The following is a 25,170-nucleotide window of genomic DNA, read 5'->3' on the forward strand; positions in this document are numbered from 1 at the left end:
GTGCCCATCTCTTTGAGGTGCAAGCGAATGTATACTGAAACTGCATGCAAGCGCATCACTAATCTGGCAATCTCACTTAATTCACTGATCATCTTGCGTCGTCATGCGTGGTATTGTTTTCACTTCATGGTTCCGCTCAACGTGCTATAATTTCGACGGCTGATGCATACAATGCGCATACATTCACATACAATACCCGCTTTAATTTCTGAACCTATAGGTCTCGCATTTCAACGATAGCGCGTGCAATGAGGGAGATTATTAAGCGCTTGTGTCGTCTCCTGTTCCTTTTAGTCTTGTGTTTTCGCGCTGCTTTAAGATGAATCCAATCCAACTCACCCAGTTTTCTATACTTGACAGCTTTCTACTCATCTCTCCCCTGTCAGGCACCAGTGCCAGCATCAGGCTACGACATGAACTCCACTACTGAAGCAATCATCATCATCAGCCTGACTATGCCCACAGCAGGGCGAAAGCCTCTCCCACATTTTTCCAATTAACCCGGTTCTGTGCTAGCTGCATCCACTTGACCACTTCGAACTTCTTAACCTCATCTGCCCACCTAACTTTCTGCTGCCCCCTGCTACGCTTTCCTTCCCTTGGAATCCAGTTTGTTACCCTAAGCGACCATCGGCTATCCTTTCTTCGCACTACATGTCCTGCCCATGCCCATTTCTTCTTTTTAATTTCCACTAGAATGTCAATAACTTGATATATTTCTCTGACCCACTCTGCACGCTTCCTATCTCTTAATGTTACCCCTATCATTTTTTTCCCATAGCCCTCTCAGTTGTCCTCAACCTAAGTAGAACTCTCTTGGTTAGCCTCCACGTTTTAGCCCTATGCAATGCGCCTGAAGCAATGCGCCAGCCCAATCTTGCCCGCGTGCCTGCTCTGCCACAATGGCTCCGCGCCAGCCATATACGGCGTACCCAAGGTGTACAAAAAAGGATGTGCCACTTCGCCCGATTGTGGACTTCACCCGGTCTCCATTATACAAGTTGTCGTGCTACCTACACCGGGTACTTGCTCCTTTGGCCGGAAGAACCAGCACGCACGTGAAAGACTCGGTACAGTTTGTAGAAAAACTAAAGACAATACGTTTGGCGACGACCACGTCATGGTGTCTTTCGACGTGAGATCCATGTTTACGTGTGTGCCGGTAGACTTCGCAGTCGAATGTTGCAAAACAGCTATGAACAACGACTTGTCTCTGCTTGAACGTACACCTATTGAAACGGACGATCTATGCCAGCTCCTCAAATTCTGCCTGTCCAACGCGTGCTTTAGGTTCAACAAGACGTTCTACAGGCAGGTCTTCGGGACAGCAATGGGTGCTTCCATTTCTGTGGTTTGTGCCAACCTGACCCTAGAAACGATTGAAAACCGCGCACTGACGTCATTAGATCCTCCACCAAGACTGTTCCTTCGTTACGTTGACGATTGTTTCTGTCTCATCCGTAGAGAGGACGCCGAAAAATTCCTGCGGCACCTTAACTCGTTTCAAGAAAGCGTCCAGTTCACTATGGAAGGAGAAGTCAACGGGCGACTCGCCTTCCTTGACGTCCTTGTTGAAAGAACAAGAAACGGTTTAGCGACGGGTGTATACAGAAAGCCTACCCACACGGGTAAATATCTGAATTTTCATTCAGCGCACCCATTAGGGCATAAGCGATCGGTTGCCTCGGCGCTTTTTAATCGGGCCTTCAGGATTTGCTCAAGCCCAAGAAAAACACGGCGTGAACTGAGCCACATACGGAAGGACCTTAAAGAAAACGGATACCCTTCCCAAGTCCTCCGTTCGCAAGAACTACGCGCTGCAGCCCCTCCAACCGGAGAAAGAAGAGAAAAGAAAAAGCGTGCTGTCATTCTTTATGCCCAGAGCGTCAGCGAAACCTTATGCAGGATATTCGCTGCCTACGACGTCCAAGTGTCCCATGTACCATCCAGCAAGCTCCGAGATCACCTGGTACGGGTCAAAGACCCTTTGGAGAAGACAAGCTACCCTGGCGTCGTCTACAAGATTCCTTTCAAAGATTGCGGCGCTTCCTACATAGGCGAAACTGACGACTTCAGAAGACGATTGAAGGTACACCAACGTGACGTAAAGAAGAAAAAAGTGACTTATAACGCTCTAGCAGAGCACAATCAAGACACGGGCCACCTGATTGACTGGGATTCCGCGCAGATACTTAAAAGGGAAAAACTGTTATCTACCCGCCTACTCAAGGAATCATTACACATCCAAATGACAAGCGAAGCGATAAACAGGACGCGGGGAAATCTACCCGAGATGTACAGCCTCGTCCACTTCTAGCTATAACACGGTCACTGCTTTCAAAGCGTCATTGCGTCCGAATCGGCCACGCAATTTAGCTTAGTGGCAGGCCATGTGAAGCAAAACGCCCGGGTCCTTGTGTGCTTGCATCGCTTTGTATCGATATATGCCTACGTCGGGCGCAATGTTGCTTTGAAAGCAGTGACCGTGTTATAGCTAGAAGTGGACGACCCTGTACATGCACTTTGTACGCAACACTTTAACTTCATAAGCAACGGCCCATCTCGTTTCATTTCTATTGTGAACAAGGCACCCGTAGCGGTGCCGAAACGTCAATGTGTTTATGTTTTCTTTTTCTTCTTCGTCTGTGACTTAGGCGAGTGCTGTTTTCGTCAATATATCTGCGATTGTTTTGTTGAGGCGCTCCGTAAGTCCGCTGGTCTGAGGAAGGTGAGCAGTTGTCCAGCAGTGGCTCATTTGGCTGTAGCGCAAGCCACTGAGGTTGTAGCCTGAGTGAGCTCAGCTGTAAATACAGCTCCTCTGCCCGTGATGAGAACTTCAGGAGCGCCGTGTCTCAGGAGAATTCGTTCGACGAAAAACTTCGCAACTTCCGCTGTGGTGCCGCTAGGCAGGGCTTTCGCCTCGGCGTAGCAGTTCGTGAAATCGATTTCCACAATGATCCATATGTCCCCCGCTGATGAAGAGTGAAATGAACATAGAAAATGCAGAGTGAGCGCAACCACCACCGTTCCATTCCCACGGCCGTTATGACGTACAACTGAAGCTCAACTGAACTGCCGCTGAAAACGCCCGTGTAACAGGGGTACTAGCGTGCTCGACGGTAGTTGATCTACAAATGTTCGTCGCACCCGTCTACGCTCAATATAAAGGCGGCGGACAAACATACAGATAATGCCGCAAATTGCGCCTAGCAACACCTGGAACATTGTAGGAACAGAAGCGAATGGCTGGAATACATCTCGGCGCGTCTTGCACTACAATGAAAGTGTTAAGGCCGCATCTCGCAACAACGAGCATGAAGAAGCAAACAGTGCGGAATCGGTTCATGGCTACAGTCATAGTGATAAGCCGCACGCTGGTGTATATTGTAAAAAAAAGTTTGGTATTGATTTGTAGTAGCCCGTCCAAAATGAGACTGCCAAAAATTATGATCGATGCAAAATTTGGCTAACAGAGCTTAATCACTAAAAAATCTGCTTTACTTTCTTTTCATAGCAGCTGTAACCCCCTCGTGTCCATATCATATTGCTCCCTTTTCCGTGCCGCCAGTGCAAACGTACAAATATTATGGCACAACATTGTGCGTTGATCTGTCCTAGAAAAGGCACCCAACTAACATCATATCTTGGGCTAACAAACCACTTGGTGTTCTGAGACATCATATTCGTAATGCACCCATGCAGTCAAGTTATTAGCACGCGAAGCACCAGTAAAATCAAATTTAAAATATGCATGACGGATTTTTCACCCACAACAAGCCTATTTTACCGATGCAATTGAACGTTTTCAGAGCCATGCAGCTATATTGATTCATTCATCCTGCCACAACATAGTCACTTTTAGGATTACAGCCGCCTCGAGCTGCTCCACCAGTCTTTCATTATTTCACAAAATTTTACAGCCATCTACGAACTGTGCACTACAGGATCCCATCGGCAGTAATATCTCACCGAACTCTTCGTAAACTCCAAATCAGCCGTCCACGTGCGCGAACCATCATCTTCACAGCTTCATATTTCTCTCTAACGCCGAGGGCTGGAGTGGTCTGCCCGATAAAATTACAACACCAACCTCTCCCGCGAATTTCTCGCCTAGAGTGTACAGCTATTTATTGCTATCATCTTCATCATCATAACATATGGCTGCTTTTTACTTGAATCCAAAACTTTGCACCTACCATTTATGTAATGGCACTGAAAATGGGTCTTTATAGAAATAAAAGTAACATGCATTGAATAACAACCTGTAGAGCTTCACGAGATAGAAACGTCATGTAATTTCATTTCATGTACCAATCATCGACACACGCACACACATATAAAACTTGAAATTTTGATTAACAGCTTCTTTCAGAGACGGCAATATTTCACCTTCCACACTGACATCCAATCAACTAAGGCAGACATCTGCGTATGATACTCAGATGTTTTATTTTGGCGATAAAAATAGTGAGTGCTACCGTATGAAGACCAAACCCAGAGCTTGGGCTATACAGGTCACGCACAGAGCAAAGTTTTTTCAGACAAAATCCGCTTTTCTCGATGGCGAAAAAAAAATTATTCTTTTGACAGCCATTTCGAAATAATAAATAATTCAGCAGTGCCTTTCCACGAATTTTCACGACAGCCACACATCACTCAATATTTGCATCAGGCTACTACGGGGATACAGTTTGATTGTAAGCAAGGCCTCTTGTTTAGAGCAGGCATCTATATTCAAAAGTTCATGGGACAGTTGAAAACCACCTTTTTCTTTTGTTTTTCTCTCTGACCAGAGCTGGCATTGAAAGCAATGTAGGGATCTTGGCAAAACTGTCTAAATTGATAATGCATGGCTGCTTGAGATATTTTCGTCGGGTCATAGAAAGCGCGTGATAGAGGAGTACCATTTTGATAGCTGAAGTCGGCTTACGAACGGGAAGAAGCAAAGGGGAAATACGTTGGCATTGCTATAGAGAATGTGATGAACCAGGGAAGTCGGCTTCAATTTCGCTGGTTGGATGCACCATACACAATCGTCATATTAACTGAGGTGTGATCAAAAGGATCATTCCTGCCAATCAAATATTCATAAAAGATTATAGTGTCACGATAAGCTGAGCGTTGTGAAAATAAAACTGATGGCTTTGAAACTTGCTGGTCAGAAAGCCGCTAGTTGTCTTGTTACTTGTCGCATCCTTTGCCGTGCTGAGCTTGTTTTCATTAGGAAACAGTAAATTTAATAGACCATGTGTAAAGTTTAGATGTGTACAGAAAAAAATCTCAGTTGCAAGAATAAAGAAATATTTTTATACATTGAAACCAAGCAGTTCATCGGGCTTTGTGGGACTGAAAACAAGACTCACTTTCTAGTGCCCACCTCGCCAAGATTTCATCGCAGCCAGCGACATCTCCTCTCTTGTCTCTCCGGCTTGCGATCAGCTGCAGTGCATCATCGGTAGCCTGTTCTATGCGCCCCGCATATGACTCGACGACACGAGACCGGAGGGTGCACGGTTGACCCATATTACGAATTTGTTTCCACTCTTCGCCTTGTCTGCAAAAGCGTAGAGGCGAATGAGGATGGTGAGGTGAAACAGCGGTATCTTTGAGTTATTGTTTTAGCAGAGATTTTTACCACTAGTGAGTGAGAGGTAAGAACATATTTTGTGCCCAAGTAGGCTTACCCTATAGGCGTATGATGCTACAACCTTAACGGCCAGAATGGCCAGAATGTGCTTCTGTTCATGTGGGTCCTCGTTCGTTTACACAAACATCATAACTTACACAACCCTCAAAGAACTAGTAAAAAAGATAACGTTAAAGGCCTCGCTCTGCAGAAAGGTCTGCGTTGTCGGCCTTGTGAGTGAAGAAACACAGGCATGACTCTGGAGGTAGGTATCAACATGGGACATATTTGCCAGCGCAGAAATCGAAGGCGGATTTTCGCAACTTCAAGAGACCTTACGACATGGCAGGAGCGCAAAATTCTGTTTCTACTTTTAGAGGGGTGGGATGGAAATCGAACCTTTCAGGGTCCTTGTGTAGTGAGTAAGATAGCCTGCTCTTAGGCCACGGAAGTATGTACATTCATAAGGCTTGGCTAAGTCGGGGCATTATAGATATCTATATATCAACATCGGACTTTCACATACATGACTGTCTTAATACTGAGGTCTAATGAATGCATGCGTGTGAATAGAAGTACAAGTTATAGAATAAATATTAGAAAGTCACTCGGCGGATACATGAACGAGGATCTACAAAATGTTTCCTATTGGTTAGTCTTTTTTGTTGAGTCATTTGTCTTGCGTGTATTTATTTTCATACACATCACAGGCGGAAATTTTCGTGGAATATTACCCGACATAGATATGATGCCCTGCTTTAGCCACACCATGCTGATGTGCCTTCTTCGTAGCCGAGAGGTACGAAACCACTCAGACCTACGCTACCAGCACCTGACAGCTCGGCCGTGTCAATTGGTCACATGATGTTCCACAAACTACCGACCAATCGGATCACTGCCATGTCAGTTGCCATTCGTCCCCTTTATATTTCTTTGGAAACGATGCTGGTAATAAGGGCACCTAGTGTTCTGCAGAACGGGCCATTTAATGCTGCTGGGTTAACAGAGCGTGCCTGGAAAATATAGAGAGGCTATTGTGAGTTAACGGAACTACTGATCAGATATTAAAAGCGCAATGAAGTTGCAAACAGAAGAACGGAACGACACAAGCCTTCGCGTCGCCACGTTCCTTGCTTGTCTTTTTTCTGTAATCTTTTACTGCATATTGTAGACAATTGCATTTTTCATTTCAAAACATTACTAGACCAAATTTTCCCAGTTGTAAGATAACCAATTCACAATAAACGCAAATATTCTATTGAGCCGGTCGTAGTATTTGCGCTTTGATATTAGAAACGCTCTCTACAGGTTTTGTATGGCAGTCGTACCTGCTCAGTGCTCGCGGAGCATGACCTCTAAAAGCAGTAGTCGCCATTTGCATAACGCTATCATTCCATTCGGTAACTTCACAACATTACCTTACAATAATTCGGGATTTACTTCCAACAATTTTCCTGAGCACGCACTAGTGGATTCTTAAGCAGCCGAAACTACGCTCTGTGATCGTACGATAAGCTTGACAAGCAACTGATTAAAACGCCTTAGACAGTTATAAGACTCTCAACAAAATGATCAAAAACATCATACAATATTCCAGCTCTGTGCTGCAATAAAAATAATGTTCAAGAATCCTCGCCTTGTCCTTATATCACTGATAGATACATTAAGGCAAGCAAAAAGTGGCACAGCACAAACACAAAGGTACAACCGTCAGGAGAAAGGTTGGCTTTCGTGCTCGACAAAGAGGTGAACACTTTCCTAATAGAGTTTTCATAAGTTTCCCGCAATGTTTCACATTATGGCACTGACTCACGATTTAAGAATTCATGTAGCCTGAGCAGGAAATCTAATTTTTTTTTGTTGTAACATTAGAGGGTGTTAAACGAAGATTAGCCATGGTGAGAAACTATCTTTACTGTGTTCTTTGAACCCGCCGCCATTCTGCATCTAAGCAATGTTAACACTCACAGCTCTTTGCCGCTACCTGCCAAACGTGTCTTTTAAGGTAAATATTGCTTTTTATCTTATAAGTCGCATCGCCGTTTTTCATTCGCAGTGTTCAAATCCGTGTCCTAAATGTGTTTCTTGATTACGGGCTTACGCATTAACGATGCCACAATTGGCAAAGTATTCCGGCTTGCTCGTATGATAAATCTTGAACGGATGTATTCCCATCCGGTAGGGCATTTGTTTTTCCTCCTGGTAAAGGGTTCGAATGTCGTCGGCACTGAATACATGCAATACAGTATTCCGCCCAGGAAGCTCCTCGGCCACCAAAGGTCCGTATCGGCGATTCATATCCCAGGAAACTCGGTTTGTATCAAAATTGTGGTGCAACCCTGAAAGAGACAAATGACGTGCCATCAACTTCGAGAATTTAAAGTCATGCTATTTATTTATTCGAATAAACATTTTTGGAGAAAGGCAGAATCGCTGCTGTCACAAATTAAGGAAATGGTCTAGTTTAGCGGTAGAAAAGAAGTGCTGAATAAGTGCCCAATGCTAGGCACTAGACAGGTATGAGGTCCTACCGTATTTCGCGGAGAATATATATTTTTTTTCATAACAGGAACATCTTCGCATTATGCATTGCAAGACCAAGGAAATACCACTGTTTCCATGCCACATGCCACCGATCCCGCAATTTCCTTTTTTTCAGCTTTTCAGCCATGCTTTGGCAGCGCATTGCGATGGACGAAACAATTATGACTTAGGAACAATTGTCCACTTAGCAGCCGGTTAGCAATATATCTCAAGTTTGAGAAAAGTTTAGTAGTTTCGTGGTTTTAAACCTGCTGTTAAATCCGCGCATTGCAGCGAATATTTCTATAACTTCCCAAATATAAATGGATAAAAGGGAAGAAAAAGTTTCTGTCACGCACTTTTAGCTGCGGTGCGCTGTGATAAGAGAAAACAAATCATGATGTACATTTAATCTGTGTAATGAAAGCTTTGACCTAATTCCAGTGTTTGTAGAAATATAGGTGACTGAGGCGAAAACTTCTCCTGCAGTTCCTCGCGTGGCTTGGTATGTTTATCCTGAAAAACTTATTGATTTCCATAAAATCCCCTTTTATATGATTTAACAGCACTCACGAAAGATTTAAAGCCCATAGAAAGCTTATTTTCTTTCCCCTTCTAGTCCATTTGCCGAAGACTCATGACATACATCATAGAGGCTCTCTAAGGGTGTTGCCATGCAGCCCACAGCCTAATTTTTAAAGTTTTTTCTCTTTTTTTTTTTCAATGCAAACCTTTACCGACGACATCCGGCTGTGCCAGTACGCGGCTGCGCGGCTTGTAGGGCATAGGGTGTGCATCCTCGCGACTTGCACTCAGTGGAAGTCGTCCACCTCATTCTACGAGGTAAACCACCTCAAATCCAGTTTTAGCGAAAGCAGGACGGCAATTAACAACACATGTTCGCGAACTGCTTGCGCTACGCACGTGTTTGAACTATGTAGCCGAGTTGACGTTAGTTGAACCTTCAAGGCCCTGGCCCTGAGGTGCGGCTTCAGGATAACACTGCAGCTTTATTATTGTCAGCACTGTACACTTTACAATGCAATTCGGAGCCTTCCATGTGAGGTTCACTTATTTATTCGTAGCTCTGCTCTCGCCATAATAGAAGAATTAAGGCAACATTTAAGCTCTTCTTTCGGGTATTACGCAATAACTTTGACGCAAAGTGCACCTGCATTTTGCAACTGGCATGAACAATAACTTTTTGATGACTGCCTATAATTATATTGTATGAAACTGGATCATATGGGTACAGGGAGAAGCTACCACGACACTCAACATATACCCAACATTGATAATGTCCCGTATTTTTGCGCCTGCTTTACTTCAGGATAGCGTGTCGGTCGGAATGCAGAGGTCACGAAATGTTTGATACTCGCCCCTCCCTTCCATCTAAAAGAAAATCCCGAGTTGGAAGGCCCGTGGTGTCAGGTGCTCTCATGCAGTAACCCCACACAACAAGTAATCACTGCCGGCTGTTACCTGTAAACTAGAATCTGTGAGGTGCACGCCCGTGATTGTTCGTCACAACGCCAACGCCGACCACGCCGATACCGCTTTTTCTGCAGAACCTCTTTTCGTGCTGTTACTTTAAAATTTCTTATCTTGATGTTTAACCTCACTCAGCCTGGGCGTTTGCTTCCGCGATGTTTTGGCACATGTCTAATTTTGTCCCACCTTATTTCTGTTGTGCTCTCCTGGTCTAATGAAAACCAAACTGTAGCATTGCGCGACATACGCCTCGTTGTGAATGCTGGTTGCTTGAAGCGACACTGTTTGCATTCAGCAGAAAATGTTGTGCCAGCATCGTAAGACATACATCACGTGACATCTCTGGTAGATTACGTTTGGAAGATGATTTTGACCAGCTATTGATTTATTGTCGCGTTGTATGCCTTCATGAGATCACATCGCATGGCCGTCTTGGCAGCTGGTGGCAATTCGTGTAGCTCATTTAATATAGGAGAACATGGAATAGAGCCGACCTTGCCATTTGGCCTTGAGTACTATACACTACGCCTTGGTAACGAAGCCACACTTGTATGGCTTGGTTAAAGCGAAGCTTTATATCTATGTCCGCTTGTTCTTCATGTACAATAGTAGAAAGTTGAAGATAAATAATTGAACATTACGAGATAGTGATCTCTGGGAGCTTGTGTGTCAGTATATCTTCAGTATTGGTCTCCGAAAACAACTGAACAATTTTGCGCTGTAAATGGACTGGAATCAACATGTACATTTTGGCACGATAGGGTATCAGTTGCATCGGCATTGCTGCGTGCAATTTCGTTTTTCTTTTTGTTGATGTGTGCAGGCTCCACATACAGTTACCCGTATAATTGTTTTCATATCCTAAGAAAAACCTACTATTAAAACTCATAATTTCTCTTGCCGGGTTATGCAAAACAGGAATAGGAGATTTTAGAGGATTTTTAATGAGAGCAAAGTAGCTAAAATGTTGATTTCTCTGTAGCAAAAAAATGTGTAACAGTCAGATTTCACCACTTCGCGAAATAATTCGTACACATATTCGTAAAATGTGCCGAATCAACCTTGGCCTCTGACCTTGAGCGGGACACACCACACCTTGGTAACGCAACTACACTTGTACGGCTTGGTTAAAGCGAAGCTGAATATCTATATCTACTGGTTCTTCATATAAAGTAGTAGCAACTTTGAGATGAATGCCGGCATTCCGAATGAAGCCACCATTCTAAAGCAATTTTTGACTAGAAATTTGATGAGCTTGTAGGACTGACAGAACAGCGAACTTTGAAGGAAAAACTAAAATCGAACTCGCAAGGCACGAGCACATCAACGACTGACGGAGTTACGCATGGCCCGAGCAGCGATGCACCGACGCCCTGGCACGAATTCTACGGGAAGCGAAACCTCAGAAGACATCTTTTCATAGGCTCCTGTTTATCGTCAAGCTGAGATGGCCACCTCACTGATAAAAGCTTCATTTTTCGCGACTGCGTCCTCAACATGCAAGACATCTTAAAGTTTTCATGCGCGCCGTCAACACAGAGCCGGTGAGAGCTTCGCAACATTGTTGTCACTGACTGGCATTCCAAATCATGTCCGCATTCTAAAAGAAGGTGTTGGTTAGGCATCCGATGACTTACACGACCGACGGAACAGTGAAGATTGAAAGGAAAGATAAAATCGAGCTCCCAAGGCAAGACCACCTCAGCGACTGATGGAGTTACGCATGGCGCTAGTCGTGATGCACCGACGCCCTGGCATGTATTCTACTTGAAGCAAACCCTCGGAAAGACTAACAATGAACGGCCATGCAGAAAAAGGATTCGCAAAATTTGTCTTTTCTCCCCCTGCGCCGCCCGGTTATATAAGTGCCCCGAAACGCGCGGCTTCTCTGTGCGTTGTCAAAAGGGCATTTCACTCTTGCCGACCGGGTGGATCTGCCGGTTGGCTCCACTAGTTCCTCATGCAAGGGTTCTAATATGAAAGCCTTTAACGGCGTATGCTGTCAGCCACGATTCTGCCGCAAAATTTCGTCAATATATAGATAATATGAAGGTCGTATCTGGTTAGGCGACAATTCGAAAATTTAGTCAGAAGGAGTTAGTTCAATCAAACTGATGACATCATCGACGCAACTCAGACATTTAGTTGTGACGATATCATAACATTAATTGGTCATTAATTAGGAGTTATTAAAAAAATCTGATCTGTACTGGGAGTCGAACCTCCATCTCTCGGATCTCCAGCCGAGCGCTTTAACCAACTGCGCCACGCCAGGGATTGTAAACCGAATATAATAATTCACCTTACATACCACGAGGATCATAGTAGCAATGAGCATGACACTGTAATTTGTGATCATAAAAATGAGGACATAAGCGGTAATAATGATGGTGCATTTAGGCAATATTCATAAGGAGAGCAAACGTGATCCACCGTGTACACCAGCAACACTCAAGCTTTCGCTTGGAGTGTAAATTCCACAGTGCTCTCGAAACTTTTTTTGTGTTCTAAGGAGAGTTTGGCTATTGTGGTCAAAAATTTTTTCATGTTTTTTTCGGTTTTAGCTTGACTCGCAGACATCAATGCAAATTGTAAAGCCAATTATGCGCTAAAACATCAACGTTCTAAGCTATTTATTGTATGATAGAAAACAAACGCTTAACCTGCCGCGCAAGTTCCTAACAAGAACCAATACATTGTTCTAACCCTTATTGGCATAAGTAGGATGGACAGCATAAACAAGTAGCATGTCCGGCATGGTGCTAGCGCACATGGAGGACACACACTGCAGGTAGGCGAACAGGACAAACGCTAGACTTGCAACTGAAATTTGTTCTACGGTACGGTACGAAAAAAAACCTTACAGAACCAAAATATAAACACGAAATAAAACCGTTGGGGCGAAAGAAATCTTCAAAAGGTAACGTGAAAGCTAAAACGGACATGTGTAAAGTATGCTGAGGTGAAGTTACATGAAACAGACCAAACAATCATAAAAAAAATACACCGCGACAACCCAGCAACAATTAGATGAGACAGACAAAACAACCATGAATTGATAAAAAATACACCGCGACAACACCGGCACCAAAATGAGCAGCAGTTCCAACACAAGTAAAGAAGAACCACAATACCCTTGGCGCAACCCCAGGCACAAGTCTTAGGGCAGAGGAAAGAGTGATGGGAGAAAAATATTGCCCGCCAGATAGTAACAAGGGCTATGACGAATGATCAGCTACTGGTGAACAAACAGCCATCAAAAATTTTGATAGCCACCATACCTTTCCAGATATTCCCATTATTTGTTACTGAGCTCGACAGAGGGCTTACTCACGCATTCATCTGCTGCCAGTTTTATACAGAGGGCCTCAAGGATTTTCCTACTCTCCCTAGTATTCATCTTTCCTATGGTTGCTTATGAGGGTTTTGAATTATGAATTATGAAAATTCTGAAGGTTTTTCCTTCACCAGTAGTTGATTATTCGTCGTAGCCCTTGTTACTATCTGGCGGGCAATTTTTTTCTCCCATCACTCTTTCCTGTGTCCTAAGAATTGTGCCTGGGGTTGCGCCAAGGGTATTGTGGTTTTTGTTTTGTCTTGGAACTCCTGCTCATTTTGTTGCTGGTGTTTTCCAGGTGTATTTTATTTATCAATTCATGGTTGTTTTTTCTGTCTCATCTAATTGTTCCTGGGTTATCGCGGTGTACTTCAACTCGGCATGCCTTTACACATGTCTGTTTTAGCTTTCACGTTACCTTTTGAAGATTTATTTCGCCACAACGGTTTTATTTCCTGATTATATTTTGGTTCTGTAAGGTCTTTTTGTATCGTATTCATGATGTTCTTCGTCCCATTTTCATTTCAGATCTATAGAATTTAATCATTTCAGTGCATTCTGTAAACGTGGCGTTTTTAAGTTGCTTTTATCACTTCTGACGCGACTGCAGCTGAAGGCGGCACCAGCGGAGCATGTCAAGGAGGAGGGAAAGAGAAAAAAAAGAAAAAAAGTTGTATAAGTGTGTTTTTTCCGGAATAAATTTCAGTTGCAAGTCTAGCGTTTGTCCTGTCCGCCTACCCGCAGTGTGTCCTCCTTGTGCGCTAGCACCATGCCTGAATTCGTTCACCAACTAGCCCAGTTAAGACCATTGAAAGTAGCATGTTAACAAAAAGTTAAGTTTTAGTTCCTGATTTCTCGCAAATTCGTTCCTTCCCGTGCTGTCTTTCTGCGCGAAAACACGAGTCCAGTAGTGAAACGACTAGCCTGCAAGAACGTCTTAGCTTTTTTAAGCATTTCCCGTTTTTAGCATTTCATAACTAGTGCACCGAACCTATGTATAAGTGTAGTTGAAGCCATTATTTTCACTGTATTTCACAAGAAAAATAAGTAATCAAAATACTGTTTCTTACCTAAGAAAGAGAAGTATTTCCAGGTATTCCCAATAACGGGGAAAGCTTTGATCCTGGGTACGTCACTAAACGGCTTGAGGGAAGAAACTTCCTGCAAATAACGCGACCATACAACTGAAAACCGCTGAAATGATGCAATTGTTGCAGTCCGCTTGCCTCCACATGCATTTCGGAGCATTTTTGAGCACTTTCGATCGCTTGAAAATCAAAATGTGGAATGTTAGACGAAACAATAAAGGCTGCAAACCTTTATACACATGCGCGTGCCTGACGTGTTTTTCCAGCCCCTGCGCAGTGTCCATGGGAATACTTGGCGCATGTCGTAATGAAAACGTTTCCGGCGAGCGCACTTTATTGCCTTTTTTGTCTCATTGTCAAGTGGCTGATTTATGCATGTGGAAATGAACGTTCGAGCAATTCCTTTTTTTAAGTTTGAATGCCACGCACCTGAGCATGTAGAGACAGTCAGAAGTGTGGCAATTCTTAACGCTCAAAAAAATTCATAGAACGAGATTGAGACTAGTGCACTATGATGTGATGATACATGATACTGCATGCGCAGAAATAAAAAAAAATTATTTGTGAGGCTGTGTAGCTGACATGATGTCGTTAAATAATCTCTTCACAATATCACCAACAATTCTAAAAATAAATGTGTTTGTGCAAGATTTCAAAGTGCTAAAAAGTATGCTATGAGCAACAGCACGTTCTACACAACTTTTAAAGTGACAATTCATTCTTACTGTCATCACGACAAATCGATGCATTCAAACACTTCTCATGATATCATGCTCCCGCATACGTGCGGTCACGGCCATAAACATCTAGTATACAGAATTGGCGGTATTGCTATTATGGTTAAAAGCGCCATTTTCTGCGCTCGATGATTCTGAGAGAATATGATCACAAAAGTGAAATTTCGAAGTTAATTTTAAGACAAATGTGTCTCGTAGGTGTATATAGACTACGATGTGCTCTACATGAGTATCTGTAGCGTATTCATACTGTCACGTGGTGGCGACGAGGTCGATGACACAAATGAAGAGATGGTGATTGCACTAAAGAAACTCTTTATTGGGCTGACTTGCGTCCGCGAAAAAAAAGCTAAGCAACTCGGCGGCGATAGCAACCCGCGTGCTCGTCGATCGTCGAACAAAGAATGCCCGTCGCACTCGTCAACGCTCAATTTAAAGGCTGCTCAGAACAATCCAGATAACGTCGTAAACTGCTACTAGCACAAGCTGGACCATTGTAGAAAGACACCCGAGTGGCCGGAACTCCCTAGACAGATCTCTGGGCATCATGCGCTGCAACGAAACTGATGTGCGTCTAGCGACATCGAGCATCAACAAACAAAGGATACAGAACTGATACGCGATCCAGAATCACACTGATAAAGCCGCATGCCGGCGGTTGTTAAAAAAAAAAAACAAATACAGTTTTGAAGGTTTCGCGGCATTACTTCCCTCTTAAAAAAAAAAGCCTCATGTCCCAAAACAAAGCAACCTAAGCATAAATACTACAAAATTTAAACACCACAGATTCTTTAACGCGCGTAATAGGACTTCAGTCGTACATGTATAATTTCTGGGCGTGCGCGTCGCCGTTGTGATGCTGACGTTCCGTCGGGAATGACTTCATAGTCCAGTGGTCCGACGAGGTGAATAATTTTGTATGGCCCAAAGTACCGACGCAACAACTTTTAACTTAATCCGCGGCGGCGAATTGGTTTTCAAACCCAGACTTGGTCTCCTGGATTTTACTCTGCGTGGCGTCATCGTAAGTTCTATTGTCGACTGTCGGTGCGCTGTTGGTCTTTAATACGCAGTCGGGCGAGTCGTCGGGACTCCTCTGCACGCTGCAAGGCGGCGACGTCAAGATTCTGCTCGTTGGTTAAGTGCGGCAACATAGGCCGAGCGTCGACGTGGGCTCCCTGCCGTACACAAGCTTGAAAGGGGTCGCTCTGGTCGTCTACTGGACTACCGTGTTATACGCCAAGATTACGTACGACAAGATGGCTTCCCAGGTCTTGTGTTCAGAGTTTACGTACATGGCAATTGTGAACGCGATCGTTATGTTCAGGCGCTCCGTAAGGCCATTTGTCTGTTGATGGTACGCAGTTGTTCGTCGATGGCTTGTACGACTGTACTCCAGGATGGCTTGCGTCAACTCTGTCGTAAACGCCGTTCCCCTGCCCGTGATAAGCACTTCTGGGGAGCCGTGTCGCAACAAAATTTTTTCGACAAAAAATTTGGCGACTTTGACTGCGGTGCCATTGGGTAGTGCTTTTGCTTCCGCGTAACGGGTAAGGTAGTCAGTGGCCACGATGATCCACTTGTTACCCATAGACGAAGATGGAAAGGGGCAGAGGAGATCCATCCCACTTTGTTGAAGGGGCAGAATTGGGGGCGGGATTTGGTTTAGTAGTCCGGCTGGTCTGATCGGCGGTGTATTGCGTCGTTGGCACTCACGACACGTATTTACGTAGTGGGCAACTTCGCCAGGCAGTCGCGGCCAGCAGTACTTCCGGAGTCGACGCAACGTGCACGGAAATAAGAGACGGCCTGCTGTGGGTTCACCGTGAAACGCTTGCAGAATTTCCTGCCGGAGGTTTTTAGGCACTACAAGAACGTGCGCGGTCCTGTTGGGGGCGAAGTTCTTCACGAGGAGGCCATTGCTTAACGCGAATGATGATAAATGTCGCCTGAAGACACCAGGAGGGGAAGAGGTCTTTCATTTTAAGTAATGGGCTAGCGCTTTGAGCTCAGCATTTGATCGCTTCTGTTCTGCGAAACTGCTGGCGCTTACCGGTCCCAAAAAGGCGTCTTCCTCATCTTCCTTCGGTGGAGCGCCGACAGGAGCGCGGGATAAGCAGTCTTGTCAGACTGCTTCCGGCCCGACTTATAAACTACAGTCAAGCCACATTCTTGAAGTCGCAGGCTCCATCTGGCAATGCGGCCGGAGGAAACTTTCAAATTAGCCAGCCACCAGAGCACGTGATGGTCGCTTACCCCCTTGAATGGTCGGCCGTATAGGTATGGACGAAACTAAGAAATGACCCAAATAATCGCGAGGCAGTCCTTCTTGGTCGTCGCGTAATTGACTTCTGCTTTAGTGAGGGACCTGCTAGCGTAGGCTATTACCTTCTCCAGTCCGGCACTCTTCTGGACGAGAACAGCTCCTGGGTCCAAACTGCTTTCGTCGGTATGAATTTCTGTCTCGGCGTTTTCATCAAAGTGGCTAAGGACAGGAGGGCGCTTAAGTTCGTCGAAGGCTGCTTCGTACGGCGCTTCCCATTTAAAATGTACGTCAGCCTTTGTAAGCTGCGTCAAGGTTCGGCGATGCGCGACAAGTTACTGAGAAATTGTCGATAATAAGCGCACAACCCAAAGAATCGGCGCCCAGCTTTCTTGTCGACAGGCGGTGGGAATTGTACGATTGTAGCTGTTTTCTCCGAGTGTGGGAGAACTCCATCCTTGCTAATGATGTGACCTAGGAACCGCAGTCCTCCGTAGGCGAAGTGGCACTTCTCTGCTTTTAGCTTTAGTCCCGATGACTTGACGGCTTCCAACACTGCCTGAAGTCTTTTTAGGTGGTCTTCAAGGTTTAACGAGTATAGAACGACGTCCAAATATAGCAAACAAATGTGCCATTTCAAGCCTGCCAGGACTGTGTCCATTACTCGTTGAAACGTTGCTGGTGCGGAGTAGAGGCCAAATGGCATCACCTCGAACTCAAAGAGGCCGTCTGGTATGATTAATGCGGTCTCCTCGCGACCTCTCTTGTCGGACTCCATTTGCCAATATCCGCTGTTCAGGTCCATCGATGAGAAGTACCTTTCATTGCAGAGCCGGCCGAGAGTGTCGTCGATGCGGGGAAGCGGGTAGACATCCTTCTTAGCTATGCTATTCAAGCGGCGGTAATCTACGCAGAAGCGAAGTATGCAGTCTTTCTTCTCAACTGAAACGACTGGTGCCGCCCGGGGGCTGTTCGATGGCTGGATTACGTCATCACGCAGCATTTCTTCAACTGGATCGCGTATGACCTGGCGTTCTCGCCGCGATACACGATAGGGGCTTCGGCGCAGAGGTCGGTCGTGTTCGTTATAAAGCGGTGCGGCCAGTGGCGTTTGTCGTACCTTCGATGATGACGAGAAGCACTCCCTGTAGCTTCGAAGAAGACTGCGAATCTGGGTTTTTCTGCTTTGGGTCAATGCTGGGGTGATGTCAGATGTGGGCTTAGGGAATTGGTCCGTTGCTTCTTTGGACGGTGAGGCCGAATAGATCTTTGAGGTCCGCTAATCCGTCGAGAAAAGCGGTCGTCGTGTCCTTGTTGAGATGCCGGTATTCTTCGGTGAAGTTTGTTACCAGCACCTCAGCTTGTCCTCTCCGGAATTTCGCGATGTCTCTTGCAATGCCGGCCCCTCGTTCTAAGAGCAATTGGATATTTGCTTCGACGATGCCTTAAGCGGTTTCGAGGTCTGAGATACCTACGCAGAGTGCTACGCTTGATCGGGGCGGCACGGTCAATTCTCCGTCGAGGACGTTTAGAGCGACGTGCTGCGTCGACGTCGTCGTAGCAGGTATGGCTTTATCTGCAGAGAGCTTGATGAGCTTGGATCGGAGCTCGATGATAACCCTATGTTCTTTAGAAAGTCCAGGCCTGAAATCACGTCTCGGGAGCGCTGCTGCAAGACCACAAAGCTGGTACGCCCATTTACGGTTACTCTTGCAGTGCATCGTCCCGATGGGGTAATCAGTTGCCACCTACGGTGGGAATCAGTGGGTCATCCCAAGCGGTTGTAACTTTCTTGAGCTGAGAGGCTAACGGTCCACTGATGACTGAATAGTCAACTCTGGTATATACTAGGGCAGTGACCCTGCGACCGTCGACATCAACTTAAAGGTAGCTTGTTTGCGTCATCGCATTACACGTGGTCCTTGGTGTCCGATCTCGGCTCTGTCGTTTCTTCAGGTCATGTCTGGGGCACACCGTTGTTATTTCGCTGGGCGGCGGTGTCAGCTTGCACTCTGGTCGTGTTGTCGTCGATGTCGTCGGGTGGGGAAGTAATGAAATGGCTGCGGCGTCGTTAGCGGTCGTCGGCGGCGAAGGATATTCGTGTTTTCGCCGTTGAGCAACATCACCTCTAACGGTTGCTGCCTTTAGTTTCCCCTACGGGGGCTAGGAGACCGTCCTTGCAAGTAACCGCGGCACCGGCGACGCAAATCGGGTATTCTACGGCGATGGGAAGCGTGACAGACGCCTTAGCGACGAGTGCTCTCCGCTGCACAGGAAGTCGTTGATTTCCGGTGATCGCTCGCTAGGACGGGGTCGTGGGGCGTCGACAGCGAAACCACGAAGTCCGATCCGCTTGTTCGGGCAGTGACGGAGGATGTATCTTTCCTCATCACAATGGAAGCAGAGCAGTCAGCTGTTAGATGTTCTTCAGGCATCGCATTTCCTGAGGCTTGGAGATCGTTGGTAAACTTGGCGGGTGGGAGCCGAGGGGCGGCTTTCGGAGGCAGGATGGTAGTGGCGAAGGCTTGGGAGGTCGCGTTGGGGAGCGGCAGCATAGTTGATCACTGCTGATTCATGCACTGGAGCTGTCGGAGTCGTCGCTTGAGGAACGCCCAGTGCCTGCTGGACTTGTTGAAGTACGAGGTCCGCGAACGTCGCCACCTGGGGTTGTTGTGATGATGGCAGCAATCGGCGGAACTCCTTTCGCATGATCTCCCGAATGAGGTCCCGAAGATTCTCTCCGCTTGCAGAGGCGCTTAGTAGTAGGTTAAATAGTCCGGTTGAAGCGGTCGCTTGTAGTGGCGCATCCGGGTGTCCAACGTCTTCTCGATAGTAGACGCTTCCGTTTCAAATTCCGCCATGGTTCTTGGCGGATTTCGGACAAGACCTGCAAAAAGCGGTTCTTTAACGCCTCGCATTAAAAATTTGACTCTCTCACCTTCGGTCATGATGGGGTCGGCGCGGCGAAAGAGGCGCTTCATGTCCTCAACGTAAGCCAGGAAAGACTCGTTAGGGAGTTGAAGTCCTGACTGAAGGAGGGCCTGGGCTCTTTCCTTTCGGACGATGTGTGAAAAGGCAGTCAAATACGCTTCCTTGAAAGTCTCCCAATCCTTCATAGTTGCCTCATGATTTTCGAACCAAACTCGGGCTTCTCCTTGAAGAACAAAGTCAAGTTGCCTGAGTTTCGCGGCGTCGTTCCAGCGTTGAATTCTGCCACACAGTCAAAATGGTCCATCCAGCCGTCTGCATCTTCGTCCTGTCGTCCATGAAGCAGGGGGACTCACGGGGTTGGACCAAAACAACCGGTGCTGTAGGCTGGGCCATTGTCAGCGTCGATGCCTTTCCAGATCGAATGGGGTCCGGCAGCAGACCGTGTTTAGGTTGGAGCCCTTGAAGCCGGCGACTGGTTCGGTGGTCTGTTTATTTATTTATTTATTTATTTATTTATTTATTTATTTATTTATTTATTTATTTATTTATTTATTTATTTATTTATTTATTTATTTATTTATTTATTTATTTATTTATTTATTTATTTATTTATTTATTTATTTATCTCAGAATACTGTCAATTCCGATTGGGATTATTACGGGAGTGGGAACATGGTAGTCCTAAACACAGGTAAAATGCAGGCCATGGACAACCCATACAGGAACCAAACATACATAAAACACAGGCGATTACAGTACATGGTATATCACATTACTTTTCACAGCGGTTCTTTATAGGTGTTGGTTGTGAAAAACAGGTTTTAGTCCTACTGTTTCTTCCAGAGTATTGGTAAATTTTTCGATTATAGGCTGGGCAGTTATAGCAAGGTTTAACGAATTCCATTCCCGAACAACTCGCGGAAAATAAAAAAGCGAAAAGTAGCATTGATGCAAAAAAAACATTCTTCTAGTGTAAAGTCGTGCTTATGTCGTGTCGGTCTGGCGTTTTTGTGTCTCACGACAGCGGCGGGATTCAGCTGTAGAGCATTGTGTAAAACTGCGTATAAGAATTTTAGGCGTTGAAGTTTTGCCCGGACCTCGAAGGTTGCGAGGCCGGCACGGGAAAGGAGTTCGGTAGGTGAATCTGTGCGCTTATACAGCGCCATCTAGAATTTTCAAGGCCTGCACGCTTTCCTTCTCTTCCTATCTGACGTCACACTACTTTGACCGTCGACCTGCCTCGACCCATCCGCGACCCCCCGCATTCCACGGGCACTGACTTCCTCGTCTCTTCGCACGTGTCAATCAGCAGGGCAACGTCGCCTCGTGTTGCTGGATGCGCGTGTGTCAGCACGTGGTGCTGAGTCTTATTGCTCTTGTGCTTGTGAGTTCCGAGTTGAAAGTTGTGAATTTGTGCTTGGCGCTTGGCCTGGGCTTCCTGTGGAAGCGATGGGTCACTGCTGCGTTCCCAACTGCAAAGGAAACTACGAAAACGGACCAAAAGTGCGTGTGTTTTCGTTTCCTAATGACGCTCGTCGGATTAAGTGAGAGCGTGCCGCTCGTCGCGACGACGTCGACATCCGCACCCTGCGAGACCCTAAGGTATGTTGTTGCTGCGCATTGAATTGAAATCATTGAAGGGTTATAATTTTTTTATCATGATGCTGAAATTTTGACAAGGAGCGGTATGAAATTCAAGGTGTCGCAAAATTTGCGCAACCTGCAGGTCTGAGTAATTGTTTTTTTCGTTATATGTAAGGCAGAGTTTTTCAAAGATCAAATTGATGCCATTTTTTTTATAATTACTTCACTGTTTGCGACTCCATCATATTTAAAAATGCCGACACATACCATCGGACTCCGTGGTGACCACGTGTACATTTAAAAGCTGTTTTCTTTTTTTCAAACTTTTAGACTGAACATTATAAGTGTAGTGTTTTTTTAGGGAATGATTTAGGCCATTGGAGTTATTGCATTCTCGTAATAAATGAGACGGCGCTGATATGGGTGCATTTTCTACTACACACATAGTAGTCTAAACTCAACTTAAAATAAAAGAAATCGGACGAAAAATACGCGGCGGCAGAAAATATTATATTTTGGTTCCTCCAGGACATTTTCCTTTCGGTGTTTTACAGGTCTGCGAGCTGCATTTCAAACCTGAGTATCTGAGAACAAAGTCCGCCTACACAGATGCTACAGGCAACAAAATAGAAGTACCTATGGGCCTTACAAGGTTGACCCCAGACGCAATCCCCTAGATTTTTCCGAATAGCCCTGCTTACCTGTCGGACAGCAAGCCAGTGCGCCCAGAGCCGGAAGAAAAAAGAGCGCGTTTTGAGCAAGCGCACTTGCAAGAAGCCATCCAGCTTTCAATTTCTGCGCACGAAGAAGAGAAGCGCAAAAACAAGCTGCCCTCATTTGGACATGTTCTCTCGAGGCTCCAAGAAATTCAAATTTCTAACTTTTGGACACTAACGCAAACTGAAAAGTGTGTCTTATTTGTGCATGTTGATGGCAGTGCTGGGCCACCGGAGGTTGAACGCTCTGTAGTAATCAACGAGCACATGGAAATTACAGCCTTTTGGAAAAAAATCCAGCTTTCCAGTCATCAGGTCGCGATTCCATTGAAAACTGATGATTTGCGCACTATCCAGTATGCATTAGACGCAGTGCACAAATTTAAAGCACCAAATGTGTGCCAGCAAGAAGAAAAATTGAAGGCTTGTTTCAGTTTGCTTTTCTCACTCCTCGAAGACCTGACGAGTGACGAGCTACTGCCGCGAGAAAAGGCTGAAGTGGTCACTTTTCTAAAAGAGCCACTCCAATTATTAGCTGTGAAAGAAGGTGGAGCCATTAGGTACTACGCAGAATTCCTTGTGTTTGCAAGCCTTCTTTTTACTATTTCTCCACATGTCTACAGATTCCTTCGTAGTTCTGGGAAAATAGCATTACCACACAGATCAACATTAATGAGGCTAAGTAGTCGTTACAATGCCAGTCCGGCAAAGGAGCAAAATGATGAGGGGTTTTTGCGGTACATAAAAAAACGAGCAAATATCCTAAAGCCGCATGAGAGAGGGGTAACATTGATGGTCGATGAAATTCACCTTCAGCAATATTTTGACTTCAAAGGAGGATCACTGAGTGGGACGGCGTCAAACTCTTCTGAAGCGGCAAAAGCGGCACATGTCTTTATGACCCAGTCCTTACTCTAAGGCCATAAAGATGTCGCACATATTCTTCCTGTAGTCACTATTGAAGCAAGTCAACTGCACGACGTTCTGGTGAAGACTATTTTGGAATTGGAAAGCGCTGGCCTCACTGTTATTGCTGTCATAACGGACAACAACGCTATCAACAGGAAAGTTATGTCGCTTTTTTCCAAACAAAACACAGTAGACATTGTTTATCTACATCCAGCAGATAAGCAGAGGCCACTTTTTTATGTTGTGGACCCAGTTCATTTATTAAAATGCGTCAGAAATAACTGGCTCAACCAAAAGAACCCCGGCACATGCATTTTTTATCCAGAGTTTAACAACACAGGGTCGATTGTACGGGTTAATGGGGCATCATTTAAGACTGCGAGACTTGCATGCTTCTGAACAACAATGCTTATCAAAATTTGGGTACGGACTGACGCACAAAGCTTTGAACCCTTCAAACCTTGAACGTCAGAATGTGAAATTGGCTCTCAAAATATTCAACCCTTTTGTGGTTGAAGCGTTAAGAATGCGCGGAAATCAGCTCAATTTACTGTACGCAACAGGCACAGCTAATTTCATTGAGCTGATCAATAAATGGTGGTGCATCATCAACGTTAAGACCCCGTCGAAGGGCCGACGCCTTAGAGACCCACTTCAATATCCAATTAGGTGCATGAATGATGCGCAACTAGAGTTTTTAAATTCCGTCGTGAATTGGCTGGACATGTGGAAGGATGTGAAAATGGATACTGGAGCCCTAACAAAGGACACGCATGCAGCTCTGCGGCTCACGTCTTACTCTCTGATAGAGATCAGCAGATACTGCATTGAAGAACTCCGCTTAGACTATGTTCTACTCGGAAAGTTCCAAACTGACAGCCTAGAGGCCAGGTTTGGCCGGTACCGCCGTCTTTCTGGCTCGAATTATCATGTTTCGGTCCAACAAATATTCGAGTCAGAAACGAAGATTAGACTTCAGGACTCTTTGATCCTCTCAGAGATGAAAGAACTCTGCAAGCCATCGGTGACAGTAGTCGACGAAAAAGGCTTGCTGAAGATTACAAAATTATTTTAACAGATAGCGACTATAAAGGCAAGGAAGCTTCCATGCCAGCAATAGCTTATATAGCCGGATTCTGTGCCCATGCAGCACTAAAGAAACTGCCATGCGAAGCTTGTGCTGACAACCTGACCACACAACACAGAGAACTGCAAATTGATAGAAATAACCTAATAACAGGCTTAACCAGAGGCGCTCTGAAGTTCCCGCAGCCAGTTGTAATCAACGCAGTGTTGCAAACACAAGTAATGTTAGAAAAACTTACGACAAAAGAAAATTCCGCCAGGTTCCATGCGGCAGGCAATCAAAGAGACATCCTTATTGCTCTCACGAAGTACCTGCTTTCAGATAACGAGGACATCGATATATGCAGGAGCGCTTGCGCGCTGCAGCCAACACGTTCTTGAAGAACTATGTTCAAATAAAAACTGACGGCTTGAGAGCAGGCATAACAACAAAAGCACAAAAGAGAAAGCTAAAAACTTTACAATAGAATACTGTGAGGCAACGTATGCATGAATAAATTTGTGCTCTGTATGTAAATATTTTTTAATTATTCAAATAAAGTCCTGTGTGCGCTGCTCCTTTTTTTGTATCTCTTTTTCTGACCTGAAGCTTGAATTTAAGTGCAACTTATCGCGATATATTCGATACCGCTATATATATCAGGAGCAAAAAATTAACATATTCAATGCTGTTCTTTTTCTTTTTTTTACGAAAGTGCAACTAATTACGAGGTGCAAAAATTTTACAGCGCACCCGTGCCACTAGCACACCGCGCTTGTCCAGCTTGCCCGGAGGGTCGCAGAGAACGGCCGCTGGGTCAAGGTGCGTGACGTCACGAAGGGAGCGCGCAGGCCTTCAAGTATTCTAGGTGGCTTTGGCTTATAGCGCTTATAGATAAA

At 45.3% G+C, this 25,170-nt stretch overlaps 1 protein-coding gene and 1 pseudogene across 1 annotated transcript in view; one reads left to right on the forward strand and one right to left on the reverse strand.

Annotated features, from left to right (window-relative positions):
• The window catches only part of LOC146193542 (putative cytochrome P450 49a1), a 123,804-nt gene extending 105,934 nt beyond the window's left edge, over positions 1 to 17,870 (reverse strand). The window contains exons 1-4 of the mRNA XM_084600576.1: positions 17,775 to 17,870; positions 14,048 to 14,138; positions 7,728 to 7,965; positions 5,364 to 5,554 (exon numbers count right to left, since the gene is read on the reverse strand). Coding sequence (XP_084456702.1) covers positions 5,364 to 5,554; positions 7,728 to 7,965; positions 14,048 to 14,138; positions 17,775 to 17,870 — 616 coding nt within the window. The remainder of the gene's footprint in view (positions 1 to 5,363; positions 5,555 to 7,727; positions 7,966 to 14,047; positions 14,139 to 17,774) is intronic.
• Positions 17,871 to 21,445: 3,575 nt separating this feature from the next.
• Positions 21,446 to 24,389, forward strand: LOC146193543 (uncharacterized; annotated as a pseudogene).
• Positions 24,390 to 25,170: the final 781 nt, after the last annotated feature.

The sequence above is a fragment of the Amblyomma maculatum genome, chromosome 4, assembly GCF_055883805.1.
Source record: "Amblyomma maculatum isolate TAMU_Amacu chromosome 4, ASM5588380v1, whole genome shotgun sequence".
Classification (NCBI taxonomy): Eukaryota; Metazoa; Arthropoda; class Arachnida; order Ixodida; family Ixodidae; genus Amblyomma; species Amblyomma maculatum.